We start from the raw sequence: 25,841 nt of genomic DNA, 5'->3' as shown, positions 1-25,841 counted from the left end.
TTTTATATTAATTTGCAAGTATAGTGTGACATTTCTATATTTCAGAGCATTGAATGGAATTAAGTTATGGTAGTAATGCAATGCAACTTGAATTTTTTCAAACATGATCGTTTACATTATAGGAATTATAATCACACTTCAATCCACAGATGTGCGCTAACAAGAAATTTTAAAAACTAGTTTTTAGTCAACTTTCGTTTAAGCTCTAAAACAATTATCCTTAAGAGTATTCGATGATTAATAACAAAATCCTTTTTTAGACATAATCCAAATTTGTGAAGTAATTCACATTATTAGTTCTGATCAAATGCCGAATCACGACAAAACAGCCCCAATGGTAGTCGATGATTAATACCAAATTCCGGTATAGTTATGATCCACATATTTCTAATAGAGTTCACATTTTATTTAAAACCGTATTTACTTTAATAGAAAAATTTATTACAATAATACCAATTCTAGCACCCTGAACTCATGTAAGGGTTTCCCCTTGAGTTACACATGCTTCCAGATAATCAATTCGACGCTCCAGCGTCGACAACTTTTCATTCAAAACAGCAAGACGTGACCGGCAAGACATATCTGAAATTAAAATATATTATAAATATATTTTTTATTAGCGATATTTTTATCTAAATTTCAATGAAAACAAAGGACAATTAATAAGAAAGTTTACCAATCTGAATCTGAAAATAAAATGTCAGAAACATACCGGATGCATTACAGAACATTGTTAATTTCCTCAGCAATTGACGTTTTCGGGTAAGAGCTCTAAGTATTAATGTAAGGTAAGGTATTAATGTTTTCTCTGTTAATGCCGTGTTATAACTGAGAAGCACCGAGATTTGAAAGTTCTTATATAAACTTTATACAATTAACTGATATATGAATATTCTTAGCCCAACCCATCTTCTGTCAACGACATTTTGTTTATCTTGTGTTTTTAGTTTGCAAGGAATTAGCAATATTGCGATTAAAAAATGACAATTTAATTTTTAATTCCAGCATCGGTATTAAAAATTATATTCAAATTTTAATTTTATTTTTTAAATTGAAATTGAATTTTCATTTTTCAATCCTGATGTTACGATTCAAAATTTAATCCAACATCTTGTATTAAAAAATAAATTTTTATTTCGATGTTGGAGTCCAAGATGTTGGGATTAAAAATTATATTTAAATTTTTTAATGCCAACATCTTGGATACAACAACGACATTAAAAAGTTTTAATTGAAGTTTAATCCAAGATGTTTGTTAAAAAGGAAAATTTTATTTTTTAATTTGAATGTGTAAGTTTGCCAGTACTCTTGAGAATTAATAATGAAAATGTTAATTTTAAAACAAATCCTTTTTTTAATTCTTTACTATATGCTTAGGATCATAATTTTCGTTTTTTATTTGTCAATGCGATTTTGTATTTTTAATTTTAAACCCAGTGTTTGGGGTTATTTTTTTTTTTTTGCAATCCGGTATGTGTACAAAATTAAAAAAAATGTTATAGTCCTAATGTTAATTAAATTATTTTTTTAATGCATAATTTGCAATATTGATGCGGACACACATATGCCCTCTACATAAACGCATTTTAAATGCCATGAAAAAATTTAAGCTTATTTGTCGAATAATTTAAAATACTTAAAGGAAAATGCAAAATTATGAAGAACAATAAGAGCAACACAAGAAGGAAGAGTAGCAGAAAAGCGGCCACCCTGAAAAAATTAAGAAAGGTATCACCGAAAACCGGAGCACTCTTCGCCGAATACGCGCGGGAAGAAGACCATTCCTTTACTAGCCGAAGGGCCTCTAGACGAAAAAGGGAAGATAGTCCTTCCCTCGCCGAGTTGACCCGAGAGAAACGAAAACAGCACTCGCTGAGTTGTCTCGGCAGGCCGCTGCAAAAAGGACGCATCGCGACACCAACAAGCATGAATCCGAACAACACCCGAACAAACATCGGCATGAGTTAGAGCGCCTCATCCTCTACAATTTAGCAAAAAAGATACGAGCGGCACGAAAAACATACCGAAGGGATACTTAACGCGTCAGCAGATTAAGCGACTCTGGTCTAACCAGACGTGGCGAAGAAATGTCAGATACGACTCTATAAGGACAAACCGATCCTTGACGAGCGATCACTCCTTAGTGTTGACTAAGAAAAAAAGCCGCCAACGAGAAGTCTCCGAACGGACGACACAAGGGACCACAAAACCGAACACGAACGTCCTAGCGTCGAGGGCCTCGATGGACGGAGGTATCTCACAGGAAACACCGTCGTACAACACCTGAGGAAAAGAACGCATCAGGCAGAGTGGACCACCCAGAGAAAGGAGAAACCACTCACCGAGCAAACGATCAGGACGGTTTGAGGGCACATACTCCTCTCCGGCAAAATAAAGAAAAACCAACGCATAAAAAGCCACGATCATCACTTTAAAGGGAAAGCTACAATAATGACAAAAGCACAGAAGGCAGAGAGGACCAAAAGTTCCCAAACTAGGGCGTCCTCGCGCAAGAGACGATCCAAAAAGACAAGGACTGAGTGGAGCAGGAATTATAAGATACCTAAGAAATCTGGAACGGGGAATGAGTCCACAGTTTGCCCGAGTCTAAGCAGTTAGAGCAAAAATCAGCAACAAACAGCAAAGGCTCAGCGAACGCCACTAGAGGACCAGCCTTAGAAAAGACCGCGATCAACATCTTCGACCAGACAACTGGAAAGGTCAGCTGTTCCGAAGCAACACACAATAAGGCCTGACCAGGGGCACAGTTATGCTGAAGCAATAAAAGCCGTCAAGGTGACCATGCTACTGAAGGACTTCCCAAAAGAGTTTCTTTATAAGGAACAGCTGACCTAGATCCAAGAGGCAATAATGTATGAGGCGCGGAAGAGCTGAAAAAGTCCATTATTGTTCTCGGGAGTGACAGCACAGCTGAATGGCTAGCGAAAAGAATACCCAAATTAGCCGGCTGGTTAGGCGTACACCTAACCACAAAAATCTGTGAAAACTGTGTTTGGCCTTGTTGCGAGTCTAAAACGAAAGTCTGCAAACCAATCATTGGAAGGTGCTAGAAGAAAAGAACGAAGGCACCTGTCTAAAGCCCAAAATCCGTTTCAGACTGAACACAGGTTTGGGAGTATACTTGCCAAACCGTGGAGGTCATGAAGGTGAATAGTGAACCGCAACAAGAACCCATGAAGGTTGACAATACGACAGAGCAGTGCGAAGAAGCGAACGCAGTCCAACAGGCAACAGCATCGAAGAGTACCGTTTAGCCAGCAAAAATAGGAACTGACGAAGTAATCCCCTCAACGAAGTAGCTTGAGGATTTGACAACCAGTCTATACCTGATCCTCTCGGATATTGAAGGGCAAACAGGTGAAAGGAAATGACACCGATCATCAAGATTGCTCAGTTCAACCTACACCATGCTATTGTCACCTTGCCACTTTAAGTGAAGTATCTACACCTAGCACAACATGCACATATAGAGAAGGCAGATCAACTAATACAAAGGTATTCCAACTCCCAGACATTTTAAAAAATGCAATAGACAACAAGAAGGTAGCTTTCATAGATATGGAAGAAGCATTTGACAACATCTTCCACGAGCTCGAACGGTACGGTCCCTTCGTCCTTCCTCGTCGTCCTTTCGCCCACAAAAAACCGGTTTGGGCGACAAAAAGCCTTTGTATGAACTGGGACTTACAGGCACGCTATAATTCACAAAATGACCGCGTTTATACAACCAGTATGTCTGAGATTCCAGTTGATAAAAGAGTTATTGAAGGGTATCAAAACACAACTTCTGTTATGGTTTGAGGAGCCATATCTACCAAAGGAATACTCCCTCTCCTTTCATTAATAAAACTTAACGCAATATATTATTTGGAGGAAGTGCATTTTGGACACTTCTCCGCCCATGTGTCCAGTATGTTTCGCAATAATCCACACTGCATTCAACAAGAATCTGCCCAGACTCATAAACCAAGAATTTTTCAGCAGTGGTGCATAGACTATATGCCCTGTTTCATATCAGATGATGAATGGCTCCCTTCTTCTCCGGATTTGAATCCTTTGGATTTTTGTATATATATCGGGATATATGATGCGAAAATTAACAAATGTAAAAACTTAAAAGTGGATCAGTTTAAGCACCGTTTGCACTGAATTTGGAACGAAATTTCAGTACAGGCGGCACGTGCTAGTTTCCAAAACCGTGTGAAGTTTTTAAAAAGCAATAAAAGGCGAACGATTTGAATTAAAACAGACATAATGCAAGTCTATAGTTTAACTAATAAATAAAACAAGCTTTTATCCTAATTTTATTACACATTTGTTATTTTTGCAGAAAATTAGGTTCGAAAACCTGATTTATCTGAGCGAAATGTTGAAGCTTAACTTAAAGTTTGCTGAAAACGGAAATATTGGACAATTGCGGACTGCAAGAGGCTTATATGGTCAGATGAGACGGAAATTAACTGGTACCAATCAGATGATAAGGCATATTTTGGCATCGTCCGCAAGAATAGCTTAAGCCTGGAAATCATTTTCCAACAGGACGGCGAAAATTGTTCAAGAATGGATCCAAAACTAAATTTTCAAATGACTAGCACAAAGTCCTGACTTTAACCCGATAGAAGTTTTGTGGGCCTACATTAATCAGTAGCTAGTCAAGTTTCTAAATCCGCCTTCCAAAATGGATAAACTGTAAATTCGGGTACGGACGGAATTTAAGTCTAAGTATATAAGTGTAAAACTGTCAAATTGACTAGCAATTGGAATTAGTCTGATGTCCAACTATACGCCAGATTGTATATATTCTGCTCTGGCTAAACTCTGTGAAAATATAGTTTTTCCTCAACTCACTGCATTCTTTAAGAATATCATCAACAGCAAACAGCACGGTTTCGTCGGTGGGAGGTCCACTACCTCCAACTTGTTCCTTTATATTAATTACCTACTCGAAGCTCTAAATAACGGTCAGGCAGTTCATACCGTCTACACGGACTTCAGCAAAGCATTCGATAGGGTGGACCATCATAACAAAGTAACACACTCAGTTGGATCCACTGATACCTAATTGGAAGGTAACTTCAAGTTAAAGTTGATAGGCATGTATCTACCAAGCACGATGTGACCTCAGGAGTGCCCCAAGAATCACACCTGGGCCCAACTCTTTTTAATATTTTTGTGAACGATAAAAAAAGCTGTAATTTTTTTGCTGCGAACTATTGTGTTTAATTTTGTAAAATTCTTAAACTTTAATTGATTTTTTAGTGATTTAATTCAATATTTAGTGATTTAACTCTGAGTTGCAAGCTAAGTATTAAATGTTCTTAAGTTTTGTGCATTATTAAAAAGTTTAAATTTGCGAATTTTTGGTGCCGCGTCAGCTTTTTGTGTCATTTTGTTTTAATTTATTCTATTTTCTCTCTTCATTTATCTCATTTACTTCTTTATTCACAGCTGTGTAGCTTGTAGCTTTTTATTTGTTCCAGTGCATTTAAAACTGCTCGCTATATTGCTTTTTCAAACTGTCTTGGTTTTGAACTTTGATAAAAAATAAAAATTACTATTATTTTTGCGTTTGTTCTTAATTCAATTTATTATTATTAATATTTTATTAACACACTAATTTATTCTACATCCATTAAATTTTGTTTTACTTACTATTTTATTTGATCTACATTCTTGTTGTTTATTATGTCTTGTAACTTCCCCAATTGTAACATTAAAGGCGAGTCAGATCGCTATGTTTCATGCTGGCGTTGTGATGGGCTTGCCCATATTAAATGTGCTGGACTGACAGGTAGAATCTCAAATTCTATTTTCAACTGTAAGGGATTGCGTTGGTTCTATTTAAATTGTAGATCTATTGAAATCGATCTATTTAAAGTTTATAGGGAGACACGAAATGGCTTTAACGAAATCGGTCGAGATCTTGTAACCCTCACTGAAAAATGTGGGCACTACGAAATATTGTTCAAATCTTTTAAGTGCCTGAATAATTCTCATGAATCCTCCAAACCTGCTCCTAAGCGTAAACATCCTTCCGATGAAGTAACAATTAGTTCTTCTGTACAGAAAAGAACGTGTCCGCCCAATGACCTAATAAATCTCTCTTCTCATTGCCGTCAAGGTGATAAGCCGTCAACTTCCAAAGAGCTCAATTCCCCAAAAGCTCTATCTAATAGTAATAAGTGTCACACGATTCCAGAGGATCCCCCTAATAACTTAGTAACATCTATTAAAAATTTAGTAGTTATTCCACCTAAAAGTCTATATTTATTTCTAGACTTGCCAAAGAGGTGGAGGACATTAAGTCTTACATTTCGTCACGTTTAAAAATTGATGATATCAATATCCGTATTTTTAACTTTAATTATGACAGAAGTATATCATGGTTTAAAATAGACGTACCTCTTGAAACCTTCAAAAAGATCTTAGGTAGTTCATTCTGGCCACCTGGGGTTTTTGTATGCGAATTTAAGTCTAAACTTAGAAGTATGAGGAAAACATTGTTAAATTACCAAAAGCAACCACTGATATAAAAAACTGATTGGTAGAAAGGCGCTAAGCATTTATTATCAAAATGTTAGAGGTCTTAATACAAAATTAACCGACTTGCATTTAAACAGTTCCAATTTTAATTTCCATATAAGTGGATTTACAGAAACATGGTTAAAACCTCACATTTTTGATAATGAGATTTTAAGCAGCGAATTTCAAATATTTAGATGTGATCGCCTGAACAGAATCGGTGGAGGTGTTCTATTTGCCGTACATTCCTCTATCCCATCTGAAGATGTTCTTGTTCCAGGAACCGACTCATTTGAATTTAAATGTATTAGAGTCTATGTTAATAGTTGCTTTATTTATTTAGGGTTATATGCCACCCCATTCGGACTTATCTGTTTACATGAAGCATGCTTCTTTAATAAATAGTGCTACCTCGATGGCAAATAATGCAGATTCAATAATCGTATTAGGAAATTTCAATATACCGTGTGCTTCGTGGAAAGCTTTCGATGACCATATCGTACCGATTTGCAATCGGTCATGTTGTCATGAGTTTTTCGAAAAAATGTCCGAGTTGGGTCTGAACCAAATTAATTTGATTCCGAATACATTTGGTAAATGCTTAGATTTAGTATACGTTGATACCTCTTCAAAGTATTCCGTTATTTAGAGTAATCCTCTTGTTCTACCAGAGGACTCGTATCATCCTGCTTTGGAAATATCTGTCGAAATCATGAGCAATGTACGGGATAATAATTATCAAACTTCGTGCTTCCGTACTCGGTTCAGCTTTGCAAAAGCTAATTTTAAAAAGTTAAATACAGAACTTTCTACAATATCATGGCCTAATTATTATGGTGATATTGAATTGAGTGTCTCATTTTGATAACATTATTACGAGATTATTTGAAAAGTATGTTCCAATAGTAATTGTTAATACAAGTAAAAGTAGAAGTCCCTGGTCTTCGAAATAGTTACATAAATTGAAAAACAGAAAAACTCGAGCCTAAAACATTTAAAAAAAACCGGTTCACATGTCGACTATTTTAAATATTCTGTATTGCGTCGACAATATTTTTAGCTTAACAAAAGATGTTATAATATTGTAATTACTTAAAGAAAGTAAAAAAGAATGTTGTAAGTAATCCAAAATCATTTTATGATTTCGTCCACTCCAAACGCAGGATTTCCAAATTTCCGTCCAAGATGAAATACAAATCTATCATTTCAACTGAAATTATTCTATCCAATATGTTTGCAGAATTTTTCATGTCAAACTACTGTAATAATTCTTCCAAAATTTTTTCTTGTCAGCACGTGCTGTGTTCGAATACTTTAATTAACGCTCCAATTACATCTGATGAAGACGTCCTACTTAAATTAAATAAGTTAAAACCATCTTTTAGTTACGGCCCAGACATGATACCCTCATGCTTCCTAAAAAAAATAGTGCCAAATATATTTACTTGCCTTTGACAAGGATATTTAATTCCTCTCTTAAACACGGTATATTTCCTTCAATATGGAAACAGTCATTTATAATTCCTTTGCATAAAAGTGGATTTAGATCCAACATTGAAAACTATAGAGGTATCGCAAAACTATTAGTTATACCTAAATTTTTTGATCTATCTATCTATCTATCATCACTGACCACATAACCTTTTCGATTTCTTCGTTAATTTCTTCATCTCAGCATGAATTTCGTAAAGGGAAATCGACTCTAACAAACTTGCTTGAATTTGTAAACCATGTATCATTGGGTTTTAGGGAGCATAAGCATACGGATGTTATATACACAGACTTTAGCAAAGCTTTCGATAAAGTAAATCCCTCGATTCTCATACATAAACTTGATCTGCTGGGCTTTCAGCCAAGATTTCTTCAATGGGTAGATTCCTATCTTTATAATAGAACACAACGAGTGATATTTGAGAATACACCTTCAGATACAATTAATGTTTCTTCAGGTGTTCCGCAAGGTAGTCATCTTGGCCCGATTCTGTTCTTGTTGTTTATTAACGATATCTCTTCAGTAATATAATTCTCAAAAATTTTATTATCTGCTGACGACGTAAAGCTTTTTAAATCATACACTTCAACTGAGGAAAGGTGTCTGTTGCAAACAGACTTAAACAATATGGTTGCATGGTGTGATAGAAATGATTTGCCATTGAATCTCAATAAATGAAAGATGATGTGTTTTTCCCGTAAATCTGTGCACCACTCCTCTTATGTAATAAAACACCATATTCTAGAGCAAGTTTTTAACTATGTTGATTTGGGAGTTAATATGGACCCTAAGCTTAATTTTAGTCTTCATATTGATACCATGGTCTGGAACAAAAGCTGTCCTCAGTTTTGTTAAACGTTGGTCTAAAGAATTTAGAGATCCGTATATTACTAAAACACTTTATACAACTTTGGTTAGACCTATATTGGAATACGGCTCTGTTGTATGGAACATTAGCTACCAAATCCATTCTGACAAGTTAGAGTCTGTTCAAAAACAATTTTTACATTTCGCCTTAGCGCATTTCCGATGGGATTCTAGGGTAAGTCTACCTCCATATACTAGTCGTTTAAAACTTATTAATCTACCTACACTTTCTAGTCGTTGGGAAATGCTTGGCATAATATTCTTAGTGAAAATTTTGAATGGAAAAGTTTGCAGTTCTTTTCTCCTGTCAGAAATTAAATTTAATATCCCGGTTCGCTTTTCGAAGCAGTTTAGACCTTTACTACTAAAATCCTGTAGATCAAATTTTGAACTAAACGAGCCATTCCGCCGTATATGTCATGATTTTAATTCTCATTCCAGCACATTTGACTTATCTGACTCACTTTTCAAAATTAAAAAGACTTTATTGTTTTCTCTTAATAAATGAAAATATAACAATTTATTATATTGTAACTATAAATCTTAGCTGTTGAAATTTTTGTTTCTGTAGCTGAGCAGTTTTAGATCTCAACACTTAAAAAACTCTCTTGCCTTTTCTGACTCGGCTAATTCCGCACGTATGCGGATTGCCCCCCTCGCGTCGGTTGAGCGGGAGGAAGGTAATCGTTGGGTTATTATTATTATTATTATTTGAAGATCTTCAGAACGATAACTAGTGAACAAGACACCCATGATCTCCAGAGTGATATTGAGAAACTATCGACCTGGTGCCACAAAACAAAACTAGAATTGAACATTAAAAAGTGCGTGGTCGTATCATAATCACGATCACACTCTCAAACACCAGCTAACGCAAAGGACCTGAGCATCATCATAGATAACGAACTTTCATTCAACAAGCATATTGATAAGATCACTATCCAGGCTTTCAAAGTTAAAGGTTTTATAACTAGGACTAGCAAGGATTTCACGAATTCCAACTCATTACTACGCCTTTTTTCATCTCTGGTTGTTCTAGTTTTGGAAAATGGCACCGTAATTTGGTCTCCTTTCACCGATATCGCAATAAAATTTATCGAAAAAATGCAAACGAAACTCTGTAAGAGCTTCAATAAATGTCTTAATATTTGTCTTTAAAGTCGTGAAAGACCTGATTAATGTGCCTGACATAAACAACTGTTTCGAATTCGCGCCTATGGGTCTCTCGTAAAGACGCAATAGTCTGTTAAAAACTACCAAGTAATATGTATTCAACAGCCCTCACAACCGCATTGCCCAACTCTTCAACTTTCTGCACAACGAAGTGGACTTCATTTATGGTTCGCTCAGTGCCTTCATTCCAGAAATCAAATTACGTCTATTATAATACCCCTAGTCTATTGATACTTTTTTTAATATCGATTTAAATAACTATTGATATTTTCACTCATTATCCTATTTTATAAATTCTTAATTTAGTATTACAATGTCGATTGGCGTCTTTATATTTAAATAAATAAATGACACTACTTAACAAATCTGAAAGAAAAATTTGCGACTGATGTGCTAAGACACCCGGGTGTTTGAGGTGTCCTGAATACGAATTTGAGTTCAAAATTTTTACATCACGTACAGCTATACTGATCATTTTAGTAAATGGTGGTGCTTTGACTCCAACTCCCCTTGACTACAATACGAAAAATCCCAAGTGTTAGAAAATTTTTACAATCATTTTCGGTTTTAACAACCCAAAATTGGCAAGAAACAAAATTACTGTAAACCAGTGTTATGGGAGCACTTACATTTTGCAACTAACGAAAGAAACAATTAAGTGATATACTTATGTATAATGCCGTTTATCTAAGGCAGCAACAATATATTGTACAATATACACAAAATATGCTTATACAAAAACATACAAAATAAATTTTAAAACAAGAGAAAAAACGTTTCTGCACAGACAATGAATAAAAAAACAAAACCTTATACAGTGAGATGGTTTGACTTTGAAGTGACTTATCTTCTAAACTATTAAAACTTTTGAGTTTTGAGAATAAAAATTTTCACAAAATGCTAAGCTTGCTGCTAAGCAGGGGAAAGCAGGAGATGCCAAAAGTAATGCTGCCGGTAGTGGGTCAGCCAGAGAGCCTACCTTTAAGATCGACGACCCAGCGAAAGCAAGAAGCGACGCGCTGCATACCTGCTGGAGGTGGAGCTGCCGCCAACCAATAAGGAACTAACAAAAGAGCTCCAGGAATCCATTGATTGCGCGAGAGCTGTCTTACCTAACTTCAAGCTGGAAGCGCCGGAAGTGACAGCTAAGAGACAAAGGTCAGCTGAAGAGGCTAAGCAGTCAGCCAAAAGACCGAAGACAAAAGACGTGACGCCCGCGAAATCTCTTGTTGATGTGGCCCGGAACCGCATTGTCATTGGGGTGCTGGATGAGATTGATCCCGAAGGAAAAATCCCCAAAGCCCAATGGAAGTGGGTGCAAGCCGCACTGACGAATGTGGCGTTGGAAGTGCTACTAAGCAAACCAGGCTCACCCCCGTCATGTGCGAATGCCGAATGGTATCAAGGTCAGATAAAGATGATAGCGTGTGACGACGAGAGATCGGTCCAGCTATATAAGGCCGCAAAGGCTAAGTTGGGGGAGGTCTACCCCGGATCCAGGCTAGTAGCGGTAGACAAAAATATATCCCATCCCGACCGAGGGCAAGGGTATGAATCCAGGCTACACCATCGCAGCCGGACCAGATAATGCAGCTCATAAGAGCCTGTAACCCGAATTTACCAACTGGGGGATGCAGATTCTTCAGGGCCTTCGATGACCCCGCAGCGGAATCTGGTGTGGAGACTAAACGAGCCACAATGCAGATTCTTTTGCTTCTAACAAAGGAATCCGTAGAACCGCTAGCGAAAAGTGGCGGAGAGATCAACTACGGATTCACAAAAGTGAAGGTCATGACCTACAAGTCAGACGCCGATGGAGGAGAAAACTTGGCAACGGAATCGTAAGACGAAGTCGAGAAGATCCGGTGGTTCTCGAGCGATGTAGAGAACACTGACCAAGGGAGTGTAATTCGGGGTCTGAGCTTGCAGACAGACTCTCTAAACTTTTCACTGAGAGTGAGCTTTTGAGCGACTCTCATGAAGATGCAGAGAAGACACTAATTAATGCGTCTTCTCCAAATTAATCTACACCACAGCAAACTAGCGTTTCTAGCCCTAGTTAACCGCATGGCAGAAGAACGGCCTGACTTCGTCCTCATTCAGGAGCCATGGGTTAATGGAGGGCGTATTTGCGGTCTGAGGACACCGGGGTATAATGTATACGTGGCTGGCTGCGTAGGTAAGGCTAGGACATGTATATTGGCTAGTAAAAAGCTTAATGTTTTTTTAATACACAGTTACAGTAGTAACGACACTACAATAGTAGGGCTGGGAGACGGGCGGAAAGAAATACCGGCTGGCATCATGCTACATGCCGTATGACGAGGTAGCAGTACCATCGCAGCTGATCAAAGAGCTGGTACAAAACACCGAAGCATCCAAGTGCTTGATTATACTTGGGTGCGACTCCAACGCACACCACACACTATGGGGCAGCACGGACATCAATTAAGGGGGTGAGTTGCTTTTTAATTATTTAATAGGAAGTAAGCTTTTGTTATGCAAGAAAGGTGGTACGCCAACATTTATAACCAGAAACCGACAGCAAATATTAGATATAACACTTATATCGGAAGAACAGGTGGATAAAATAACACATTGGAGGGTACTGGAGGAACATTCCTTCTCAGATCCCCGCTACATTGAGTGTATAAGCGAAGAGAATGTAGTTAGGGAAGAGAACTTTAATAATCATAGGAAAACGAACTGGCAGCTGCACATGCAGGAGCTTAAAAAGCGTAATCCTATGATTCCACCATTTCAACCAGAGAACAAAGAGGACCTAGACATCCTCGTTAAACAATTTACAGATTCATGTCGTCTCATTTCTTTTAAAAACGCTGGAGAGACTAATAGAAATACATATAAAGGGCAAACTAAACCCAGGAAAAATGGCAGTTTCGCAGCATGCGTATTCTAAGGGTAAATCCACAGAAACAGCATTAAGCTCAGTGGTAACAGAGATTGAAAAGTCTCTGGAGATAAAAGAATACACCCTCGTAGCCTTCCTAGACATATTGAGCGTGCTTAAAGATCTGGACATCTCTGAGCCTCTCCTGAAATTAATTGAAAAGATGCTCTTGGGCAGGTCAATTATTTCAACGCTGGGAGCTTCAACGATAAGTAGATCATTCGAAAGGGGTACACACAAAGGAGGCGTGTTATACCCACTTCTCTGGATCCTGACAATGAACAAATTGCTTGTGGATCTAGAAAAGAGAGGGGTACATGTTGTGGCTTACGCTGATGATGTGGCAGTTTCGGTTAGAGGCAAGTTCCCGAATACCCTCGCTAGCCCTTTGCAGACAATATTAATCGATGGACCGTATCATGCGGACTGAATTTAAATGCTAGCAAGACAGAAATAGTATTGTTAACTAAGAAACACAATACTCCAGAAATCCCGCCGCCATCTTTAAATGGCACCAGGCTAACGATAGGAGATAAAGCAAGCTACTTGGGACTAATTTTGGGCAGGAAGCTTTCTTGGAAACAAAACTTGAAAGCGAGGGTAAAGAAAGCAGCTACAGCGCTTTACAAGTGTAAAAAAATGGTGGAGCCCAGATGGGGACTGACACCTCGGGTAGCTTACTGGCTTTACACAGCAATTGTAAGACCGATCATGACTTACGGTATATTAGTATGGTGGCCAATTTCAGGAAAGAAATATGCGATTAAAAGCATGGAAAGTATACAAAAAGCAGCCAGAATTTGCATCAGTGGAGCTCTCTCTACGCCAAGCCAGGCACTCAACGTAATTTTACACTTACTGCCAACAGATCTGTTTTGCAAGCAAATGGCAGCGAGGTCAGCTCTGAGACTGAGGGAATTCTCCTTGCTAGTCGTTAGTAACAGGGGCATTTTATGATACTTAGGAAGTTCCCGTTTCTTCCCATAACCACGGATGTTCGGAAGTCACCGCAATTAAAGAAAGCCTTCTTGTACTGACAAGGAGCGTGCTCACCACAAGGAATATATTTATATATACAAGGAATATATTTATATATACAAGGAATATATTTATATATACAAGGAATATATTTATATATACAGACAGCCAGGCGGCTTTGAAATCTCTGATTTCACATAGGATTTCGTCGAAGACAGTGAAAGAATGCCATGATCTTCTAGAGGATCCGACATCCGATTTCACGGTAAACCTGCAATAGGTTCCAGGACACAGTGACATCCCCGGGAACTGTGTAGCAGATGACCTAGCCAGAACAGGCACCACCCAACAACTAGATCCTGGTAAGGAGGACATATATATGCCTCTGGCTACTATATATGATATACTTGTAAGAACTCTAGTAGGAGTACTAACAGGCCACTGTCTAATAGGCAGACATGCAAGTAGACTTGGCACGCCATATAACGACTATTGTAGAAACTGTCAGGAAGTAGAAGAGGAGGAGACCATTAAACATCTTTTATGCGATTGCGCAGCACTATATAGGAAAAGAATCGCAACCATCAGTCGTGGGTTTCTTGACGACGTCTAGGAGGTTGCAGGGATAAAACTTGGCTCACTGATGAAGTTCATCAGAAGTACAGGGTGGTTCAGAGAGAAGCCAATAGAGTGAGGAGACCACAGTCCCAGTGGTATCACAATGGGGCTCCTAAAGGCCTAGCTGTGTCGAATGACAGCCACTTTACCTACCTACCTAACGTGTGCGGCAATAACTTTCCAAATAGCTTTTCCATATGGAGTACACATTCGTCTGAGAAGCCTATGGCATTATCAATTTCACGCTTAGTCAAACTTGGATCTTCACTCACAATATTATGAACTTGCTCAGTGATTTATGGTGTGATTGCGGTTTTTGGTCGTCCTTAACGCGGATCGTCTTCCAGCCTAGTACGACCACGTTTAAGTTCACCAGCCCAAAATTCGACGTGCGTTTTGAAGGTGAGGAGTCCTATATACTTCTAACAATTGTTCATAAATTTCCTTTGCTTTTAAACCTTTCAATACAATGAATTTAATCACTGCGCGATATTCAATATTAATATTAATATGCATATATAAAAAATAATATATTCATATTAAAAAATACTTTGACACGTCAACTTCAAATGGCTTGTAAACAAAAAATTAATTGACAGAATTAGTAATTTTGTTTGTGTTCTCACGATGTACCAACAAACAAGTAAGGAAGTTCTAAGTTCGGGTGTAACAGACAATTTTATACTCTCGCAACTTGGGAAATTCCTTCAGTAGTTGGCAAAATTGTATATTAAAGGAAACTATTATCAAGAGTTTCAATTATTTATTTTATTTTATGAATTTCAATTATATATCCTACACATTGACAGATATTTTCGGTAAAAAGTCAACTATAGGCATTAGGGTCCACATATTCAGTACCTAGGAGATTGAACAGTTTTGGTTCGATTTAAACAATTTTTGGTCACAAGGGGGTATACTTTAAACGCAAAGTTTTACCCCGATACAATCATTGTTATTTGATTTACATAGTGGAAAATGAAGAAGTCAGGTGCAATTTAAAATGGTATAATATGGCGATTTTTGAAAATCGAGTCTTGAGTCAGGTGAAAAAAGATTCGTTTCTGTCCTCTTCTGCTCTTAAGAAGCAGTATTATTTGGACGTGGATAATTCAACCTTTCAAAAATTCTTAATCAAAGTTGAAAGCTAAAGTTGCTCAAGTCAAAGTCACTGAAAAAAAAAACATTTAAAATTTGAGGAAGATCATGCGGATTGCCCAGTTAGCGAGAGTATAATGAGGGCTTCTCCTATTATTAAACATGTCTCTAATTTCTGACGGAGGGTACAATAGGTGCCTTATAATATGCCAGGATTTTGGGTGAAAACATGTTATGAATGAAGGAAGAATGGTTCAACCAAAATGGCATTGAAGTTTTAAGTTGGCTCCGCAATCACCAGACCTTAATCCGATAACCAATTTATGGAAAGAGATTAAAGTGGCCAAAATCCATCAAATAAAGAGGATCTTTGGATACTACTAAAGGACGTATGGGATAAAATCCCAGATGTTGTATGCCAGGATTTAGTGAATTCTATGCCTAGACGTTTGCTCAGCAAATAAAAAAATACTGGATACCGCACAAAATATTAAAATAACATTACCAGTGCCTGGCCATCGAATTACGAACGGGCAATATTTTCGAAAGGTTTCAAGTTTGATCAACTAAACTGTCGCTCGTAATTTACCTTATTTCGACTATATTGGTGCAACAATATTGTCTTCGTGATGATAATTGCATATATATTTATTATTTGGTAAGCCTACCCTTACTGGCTAATACCACCGCGATCGATCAATAATGCCATTTTTTATTTTTATATGCAAATCTACATCATTTTTCCATATGTCCTTGATGTTTTCTTTGAGATCTCCAATTTTTGTGTTTTTTCGTTGGTAGACATTGCGTTTTAGATGTACCCAACAAACTTGTATTGGGTTTAAGTCTTGGTATGGCAAGGAGCACCATCTTGCATGAACGTGTAGTCTCTTGCCGGATACCTTAGCCTTTCCAAATATGGCAAAAAAATATTTTCAAAACAGTTATGTATTGGTCAGAGCGCATCGTCCCTGCAACGAAGTGAATTGGGACTGGCTCTTCGTCTAAAACGCAGCTCCAAACCATCTCTTCTCCTCCTCCGCACATAATTTTCCACTTTGGTGACGACCTCAAGACGACATCAGTCGCTTAAGATAACCTATAAAAAACGTAAAAATAAAAAAGTTAAATATGTCAGTAATGAAAAATTAAAAATGTAATAAAAATGCGTGAAACACCTTACTCCAATAGGTGGCGTCATAGGTTCTATGCAACTTAACCCATAAAATGCATCTTTTCTGCATAAGCTGTAATTTGGCTTTATACCTGGCCATTTTACTTAAATCCATTTTCGTAAAAACGTCTACGCAAAGTACGGTTCGAAATTTCCACGCAACAGTCTCTTGATTGTTAAGATCTTCTATGTCTGTAGTCTTCTAAAGGCCCTTCCAGTTGTTCTCGTTATTTCCGAAAACAATCGCTTCATCATTGTTTTGCCACTTCAGCCACCTATGTCTTAGAAATTCCAAGATTTTGTATGTCGCGCTTTACTCATTTTCTATAAAAGGATATCAATTGATCATATGAATGAACATTGATTAGGCACACTTAGTAATTAATATAAATTTTTTATTGAACTTTTTTTACTTACGGTTTTTCTTTACTCTTTAAATAGTTCCAAAAACCTGACATTTTGGGTCGGCTTTAGTATACCGTCCCAGGCTTTCGGCGATAAAATGGGTATGGGCGGATAGAGGAGATCCTCCAGATCAAGAATATGTATAGATATAGCCGCGGGAAACTTATAGTTTTCGAGATATTTACGTTTAAAGTTGAAAATTTCAACTATTTAAAGTACGTATTTTTGCGGTTTAAAATTAATTATACACTTATATTTTTCACTTTTATATCCACTAACACTTGACTAATTCGTTTTTAGAATTTTTTTTTTATTAGATGCTGTAAAAATAGGTTTTTTTCAATATTTAAATCATTCTTCAATTTTATTAATTTTGACAATAACAAAATGGTTGTAAATGTCAAAACACCAGTGTTGCCATATAATATATTTTGTAAACGAAGAAATATATAATAAATAAATAAATTATACCCTAGATACAGGAAACAACGCAAAAAGAATTTCTGCGCGTATAAACCTTGGTACACCCCGGTATTGGACCGACCAGGGTTATTTTTTTGAAGCGCGGCCTTCGGCCAACGCAAAAAGAAGTTCTACAAAACAAAAGTAATATTGTCATAGAGGGTATAACATAATACTTAACATCAATGCTTTGTAATAGTTTATTTCTCTAGGTTTTGGATTCCTGTATTTGGGGGATTATCTGTTTTAATTTCTTTCAGTTCAATTACAAAAGATGTCGATAAGGTAACACTGGTTATTTTACATTTTGCAACCCTTTTGTTATTGTCAGTAGAATTTAATAATAATTTAATTATTGAATTAAACTATTTTTGCACTATATAATGTAAAATAAATGTGTACAAACGAATTAGTGAAGTGTTAGTGGATATAAAAGTGGAAAATATAAGTGTATAATTCATTTGAAATCGAAAAAATGCGTACTTTAAATAGTTGAAATTTTCAACTTTAAACGTAAATATCTCGAAAACTACATTCCCGCGGCTATATCTATATATATTCATGATCTGGAGGATCTCCTCTATCCGCCCATACCCATTTTATCCTCGAAAGCCTGGGACGGTATACTAAAGTTTTTCCAACATTTTTACCAAAATGTAAAAATTCATTCGCACTATGTTCACCCACACGCGTTCACGTTTATGTACGAGTGACAAAAAACGACGGTTACAATAATTAGGAGCCTATAACTATAATATAAATTAGGCAAGCTTATTCGAATATTATATACCGTTAATTATACAGCAGAAATATAGGCAAAGGGTGCCACCAAGGTCTTAAGTTTGTAACTTTCACGACAAATTAAAAACATTGTCAAAAAAATTAAAAATATTGAATAAGCGCGCTGCTTGAATATATATTTCTATTTGTTTCCACCGAATGCCTTACATTTTAGTATTTCAATATGTTGTATACCTATTTTTAGGTTAATTCGTCAATTTGACGGATACATTTTTTACGAGCATTTCACTTACAAAAATTGCATATTACAACAAAATAAAGTTTGGAGTGGATATTGTAGACCAAATTGCTAGAAAATATAGCGTGAAAGCAGTATCCCGTAGATGGCCGCTTCACATGTTTTATAACATCTAGAGTTGGCAGCCATCAATGCTTGGATATTGTACAAGGAGACCACTGGAATAAAAATTACTCGCAAACATTTTGTTTTCCAAATGGGTTAAAGAACTAGGCAGTGACCATCGCGACGAATAAAATAAAAGTTTTAATTCATTATCTGATTCACAAAATCCAAATGTGCGAAAATCTTGTCAAATTGGGTTATGTAAAAATAAATAGATCTAATAACATTTGCATTAAATGTAATAAAGATGTATGTGGAAAGTGTGCATGCAAAATAGAGTTTACATGTAAAAAAAGTATTGAAAATAACTGTGAATAAAGTTTAAATTAATTTAAAATAAAAAGTTTTACAAAAATTAGTATTTTAATTTACCCGTTAAAAAGACGGATTTCAATAAAAATAGGTATTCGGTCGATACCCGTAAATCTAGTGTTAATATCCGCTACTTGTTTCTACACATTTATTTCATATTAAAACTGTTATTAAAGTTTTGTTAAATACGACTTATTTCGAGTGGCCAACAAAAGACATCCACGTTTCCAAGGAGCTCAACTACACATGATTACCAGTATGATCTATCCCCCAACGCTCATCCACTCCAATCCTCGTGAGGCAACCAAACGACAACTCTTAGTTCCTCGCACAATCTGTTCCGTGTGTCCTACCGCCATAAGTCAAGTCCAATTCATTCACTGGCTACTGTTATTTCCCAACGTATTCCCTCCTGCGCACCACACGTGCGTTGTTTTTTACCCCGTGCTACAGGACTCTGCCCCGCTGCACCTTGCAATGGCGTTGCTAAACAACATCACAGCGTGAGAACCACCACCTACACCCTACTCCCGCACTAACTGGATCACCACTAGAAACCAGCGAAAAACGCCGTATGTTGTTGTTGCAACAGTTGGGGTGGTAAGGTTCAGTTTGGTTGTCGTCGAAGTCATCTAACGGAAGGTCCAGGAAACGAGCAGTTTCAAAAGGGTCGGATCATATGGTAAAAGGTGTTAGATGAGTAGAGTTCGGTGGGTATGCAAAGAGGTGGTTAGTTTCATGTGGATACTCATTGCATGCTGGACATATATATGGTATGCCGGGGTCGATTCTGTATAGGTAGGAGTTTAACCTGCTACAGTATCGCTCTGCGAATGGTAAGCACCTTGTCGTGGTGCACAGGCTTAAGTCGGAGGCATTCTCGGCATCTCCCAACCGAAGTGAGTGGTGCTGCCTAGCACCCCGAGCTAGCCCGCTCGGCAGCCTTCACAATAATGCTAGGACCAGAGACTTTCGTCGCGGTAGGTCCGCACATTATTAAGAAGCTACTCCATAGTATGAAATGAGCAGGCAGGGAGAGACATCGGCACTGTCTTCCCATTCCCACGACAGTCGGTTCTACGTAACCGGAACGGACTCGGATTTATTCCGGCCAAGGACTGTCAACTCGCTAAAACAACAACAACAGGCATCAACTCCAAGGCATGCACCATGCCAGGTTGCTAATGGGGAATTACGACCTTAGAAGGTTTAAAAATGAATTCAGTCTCCCAAGAAACAGGTTCCTAATGTAATTGTTTCCTAATAGGGATCACATCGCCTCACTAGCACCTAGCAGGATATTGGAGTTCATCAAAGTGCTGGGGCTAAGTGAGTGTGACTTAGGGAGGACACAATAAACCAAAGGTCGCGGTGCATAGCTCTATTCAATCTATCTATCTGTCTACAGTATCCAGAACGAACTTGCGAAAGGCTCACTCTAGATTCTCGCGGCAACTCGAGCTCTTCGTCTGCGGTGGGTGGTGTTTTAACTTCAAGTACGCCATTCACTGAGAAGGAGTAGGTGAAGGTGTTAATTGCTACACTGTGAATGGCGATCTGTACAAGTCTGAAGTTAGCTGCGTCCGAAGTCTACGAAAACATCCCAGCAGAAACTGCTTGGAGAGGAGCTCGTCAAGTTCGTTAATCGAAAGCTTTTGGGCCTCACTGTGTAGGTGTTCTATTGAGGACATCAAGAGGCATCCCGTGATGGTCCCGAGTGCAGTGTTCTGGCATGCCTGAAGCTTGCTCGTCTGCGTTGCACTACATCCAGGCGACCATATCTGAGCAACGTAGTTTAAGACCGGCCGGCCAATTGCCTTGTATGTTGTCAACAACGTATAATGAGGGAATGTATATATTAAATCTTACAATCTCGACATCGGCTGACTGCATAGCTATACCCTGGGGTTGTTGTTGGTGTAGTGGCAAAATTATATCGAGTTGACAGTTAGGAGATCTGAGCGGATGTTTAACTCGTTTTTTTTTTTATTGGTCTGGGAGTCATGCTCCCTGTGTTAGCTCCTTACGGTCATGGAGGTCATTTTTTGGTCCCTCGACTGGAGTAGCGGCGCAGTACTCGGACATGGTGAAGATTGCACGGCCGTTGAAGCAGATGCCGCAGTTGTGAGTTGGCAGCATGGGGCAACATAACTTGTCGTCCACTGCCTATGGATCTTAAGGCCTGAAGAGGTCTTAAAATGGCTCCATCCATTGCATTTGTTGCCCCTAACCGAGGTAGATGGAGCCTTTTCGCGTAAATGCAGCAGAAGAGTTCCTCTAAGCCCGGATTAGACTGGATGCCAGCACGGTTCAGGAGGATACTGAGCAGCCATGCTGCTAGGTGTTGCTCTAAGGACGACAATCTTAAACTAGAACTTACCGATCCAAACAGGGTTATATCGACGAAATAACCTTGGCCGGATAAAATCCATATCAATTCCGGTCACGTAGAACCGGCTGTTGTGGGAATAGCGGGAAGGCGTATCGACAGCTGCGGCCAAGGAAAAACTAAACAGCCGCTCGGTCCTTCTAGAGATCTACTAGAGGGATGGAGCTAGCAGAACATTTGGAAAATTCGACATTCTGCACCATGAATGACGGGGACTTTAAAGTCCCCACCAGAATTGCAGGCATATGTAATAGTTCGCTTAATATTACCATCGCTAGCTCTGGTCTGATAAATATCATGAACAGGCGACCTATACTAACTCTCGGATCGGGCCATCTACTCATAATCATCTCGAACGGATTTCTCGATAAATCGCCTACTATCACTAGCGTGTCCCGATCCAGTGAAGTTGCGAAGCAATTAGACACCTGTACCGATGTTACATTCGCAGAAGCGATTGGGTTCTTTTTAGGTTCTAGTTTAAGGATTCCTTATATTTAAGTTTTAGGGCAGCCAACGCTCACCTACTAACTAATTTATAGCAGAAAATTTACCTGGGAGTTAGAATAGCATCCCTCGAATTCGGTACGTGCAAATAGAGGAGTTGCTCCAGATTAAAAAAATATGTATTGTACATACATTTAGTTGCCACTGATTTAAGGTGTTTGAGATATTTGCATTTAAAGTTCAAAAATTCAACTATTGAAAGTGACTGTTTTTTTTTGATGTATAATCGATTTTACTTATATTTTTAACTTTCATATCCAGTAAGGCTGAAATTTGTAATAGCATTCCCCAAATTCGGGGTTAAAATGGGTATCTACGGATAGAGGTGGTGTTTTAGATTTAGAAAATATATACGTTTAGTTGCCGCTGACTTTTAGTTTTGAAACCTTTGGATTTAAAGTTCAAAAATTTAACTATTTAAAATGCATGTTTATTTGATTTATAATGATTTTACACTTACATTTTTTTTACTTTTATATCCACTAACATTTCACTAATTGGTGTTACCATATTTTGAAAACGATTAAAAATAAATAAAAAGAAAGGATTATACTGTCAATACAAAATTCATAATCGTGTGATTAATAAAGCAAATTCTTCCAGAATTTTCGGTTTTAGAATACGGACCCATGATTTCGGGCGGATAGAGGAGGTCCTTCAGATCAAAAATATATGTATATAGATATAGCCGCGGGAAACTTATAGTTTTCGAGATATTTGCGTTTAAAGTTGAAATTTTCAACTATTTAAAGTTGGTATTTTTTCGTTTTAAAAAGAACTTTAAACTTATATTTTTCACTTTTATATCCACTAACACTAACAAATAGTTTTTACATAATTTTTTCACATTATATAGTGCAAAAATAGCTTTAATTCAATAATTTATTTATTGTTCAATTCGAATTATTCACACAATAACAAAAGGGTTTCAAAATGGCAAATAACCTGTGTTACCATACTAACATATTTAGCAGGCGAAGAAAAATAAAATAAAACAGAAAGATGATACCCAAAATACACGAACCATTATCGTTCATGGCCAATAATACATATTTTAGTGTTTCCCGATGGCTGCGACTGCAAAAAGGAGTTCGACGCGAATGAATTATGAACACCCCGGTTTTAGACTAACCAGGGTTATTTTTTTGGGATCCAACGATTTCAGGGTTAAGAGGGGTATGGTTGGTTAGAGGACATTCTCCAGATAAAGAATATATAAAACTTATAATTTTCGAGATATTTGCATTTTAAGTTGAAAATTTCACAAATTTTATCGCACAATTCCTCGATTTACAGTTAATTTTACTTTTATATTATGCACCTATTGGGAAAACTTTAGTATAACGTCCCAAGCTTTCGGGGATAAAATGGGTATGGGCGGATAGAGGAGATCCTCCAGATCAAGAATATATATAGATATAGCCGCGGCAAACTTATAGTTTTCGAGATATTTAGGTTTAAAGTTCAAAATTTTGACTATTTAAAGTACGCATTTTTCCCATTTCGAATGAGTTATACACTTATATTTTCCACTTTTATATCGACTAACACTTCACTAATTCGTTTGTACACATTTATTTTACATTATATAGTGCAAAAATAGTTTAATTCAATAATTAAATTATTGTTAAATTCTATTAATTCTGACAATAACAAAAGGGTTGCAAAATTTCAAATAACCAGTGTTACCTTATCGACACCTTTTGTAATTGAACTGAAAGAAATTAAAACAGACAATACCCCAAATACAGGAATCCAAAACCTAGAGAAATAAACTATTACAAAGCATTGATGTTAAGTATTATGTTATACCCTCTATGACAATATTACTTTTTCAAAAAAAATAACCCTTGCCGGTCCAACAACGGGGTGTATCAAAATAATTTTCGCGCAGAACTTCTTTTTGCGTTGGCGGCCTTCGGCCGCGCTTGAAAAAAATAACCCTGGGCGATCCAACACCGGGGTGGATCAAGGTTTTTTTGCGCAGAACTTCTTTTTGCGTTGGCGGCCTTCGGCCGCGCTTCAAAAAAATAACCCTGGTCGATCCAACACCGGGATGGATCAAGGTTTTTTTGCGCAGAACTCCTTTTTGCGTTGGCGGCCTTCGGCCGCGCTTCAAAAAAATAACCCTGGTCGATCCAACACCGGGGTGGATCAAGGTTTTTTTGCGCAGAACTTATTTTTGCGTTGGCGGCCTTCGGCCGCGCTTCAAAAAAAATAACCCTGGTCGATCCAACACCGGGGTGTATCAAAGTTTTTACGCGCAGAAATTCTGTTTGCGTTGTTTCCTGTATCTAGGGTACAATCTCTCTGTTTATTTTATTTTTCTCGTTCGTTTTATTCGTTTACCAAATATATTAGTATGGCAACACTGATGTTTTGACATTCACAACCATTTTGTTATTGTCAAAATTAATAAAATTGAAGAATGATTTAAATATTGAAATAAAGCTATTTTTGCAGCATCTAATATAAAAAAATTTCTAAAAACGAATTAGTCAAGTGTTAGTGGATATAAAAGTGAAAAATACAAGTGTATAATTCATTTTAAATAGCAAAAATACGTACTTTAAATAGTTGAAATTTTCAACTTTAAACGTAAATATCTCGAAAACTATAAGTTTCCCGCGGCTATATCTATATATATTCTTGATCTGGAGGATCTCCTCTATCCGCCCATACCCATTTTATCCACGAAAGCGTGGGACGTTATTCTAAAGCCGACCCCACCTATTATACACTAACACTTCACTACATTGTTTCTACATATTTATTTTATTTTAATTATTTTAATATTTGCTTTATATAAGCATTATTTATACACAATTTTCGTTATATGCACAATAACAAATGTGTTCCATGAATTGAATTAAATCTACTTATGTACTATATAATATAAAATAAATGTGTGAAACGAATTAGTGAATTTGCCCGTTCCCACGACAGTCGAGTCTACGTAGCCGGAACAGACCCGAATTTATTCCGGCCAAGGACTGTCAACTCGGTAGAATAAGTAATCTAAATTCTGCAGAATTTTGCCGCTACGACAACACAACAAAGTGACTTGAAACATATGTGTGCAAAGTGCCTTAAATATATTTGTAAATATATAAGTACATTATTTATTGAAAAAATTCACTTTCCGCTCACGGATTTGTAATTTACGCGTAAAAATTAGATTTAAAAAAAAAAATATTAATTTTTGAGGCCTCCTTAATAGGGGGACCTAAACTATACATTTACCTGAATGGTACATACTTCACATAAACTACAGTAACTACAATACTACTAAATAATTTAAAAAATATTTATATCTAACCAAATGAATTGAGGAAATCCGTTATCCGCTTTATACTTGCTGTTATCACTTCGATATATTCACGATTCGCCCAATCTTGATGTATTTGTTTTTGTACACCCTCTCTATGAATGGAACTCATCTCCTAACCACATAAAATTTAATGTTTTTACTAACAAATAAAAAAACTAACGCAATAATGATGACCGATATAAATCGATGCACTGAGCATCGATGATTGGTTGTGTGCTGATAGCACAAAAAGGCACGACATTCCTCGCTTCCGTACTTACCGCCCTTAACAAACCAAATTTGTCAAAAGTTATGCCGTAATTGCAACGCAGAAATCAGTTATTCTGTTTTGGTTTTATTTCACGAATGTTGCCATTGTTCTATTTGTATACACAAATTTGGATATTTGATTATAATTTTTCTAATGTAAAAGCTCAAAACTAAAATCCAACTATAAT

General features: G+C 37.1%; 1 protein-coding gene across 2 annotated transcripts; it reads right to left on the bottom strand.

Annotated features, from left to right (window-relative positions):
- On the bottom strand, positions 1-25,627 carry HSPC300 (haematopoietic stem/progenitor cell protein 300). Of its 2 annotated transcripts, XM_070108134.1 has the most exons (3): positions 25,393-25,627; positions 446-582; positions 1-387 (listed from the first exon to the last, which is right to left on the bottom strand). In XM_070108134.1, the coding sequence occupies exons 1-2, from the start codon at positions 25,511-25,513 to the stop codon at positions 473-475; spliced, it is 231 nt and encodes a 76-aa protein (XP_069964235.1). In that variant the 5' UTR covers positions 25,514-25,627; the 3' UTR covers positions 1-387; positions 446-472. The 2 variants fall into 2 exon arrangements, with proteins under 2 accessions (XP_069964235.1, XP_069964234.1); XM_070108133.1 differs by lacking the exon at positions 1-387 and having other exon boundaries at positions 403-582; positions 25,393-25,624.
- Positions 25,628-25,841: the final 214 nt, after the last annotated feature.

This window comes from Bactrocera oleae, chromosome 4 (assembly GCF_042242935.1).
Source record: "Bactrocera oleae isolate idBacOlea1 chromosome 4, idBacOlea1, whole genome shotgun sequence".
NCBI classification, from domain to species: Eukaryota; Metazoa; Arthropoda; class Insecta; order Diptera; family Tephritidae; genus Bactrocera; species Bactrocera oleae.
This window is presented reverse-complemented; position numbering and strand designations above follow the sequence as displayed.

What these genes read in the sequence shown, in the direction of transcription:
- HSPC300 (XM_070108134.1), bottom strand. Translation starts at nt 25,513, where the DNA reads ATGAGTTCCATTCATAGAGAGGGTGTACAAAAACAAATACATCAAGAT. An exon ending in GGATTTCCTCAATTCATTTG is followed by an intron (nt 583 to 25,392) that starts GTTAGATATAAA and finishes TTTTAATTTCAG; the next exon opens with ATATGTCTTGCCGGTCACGT.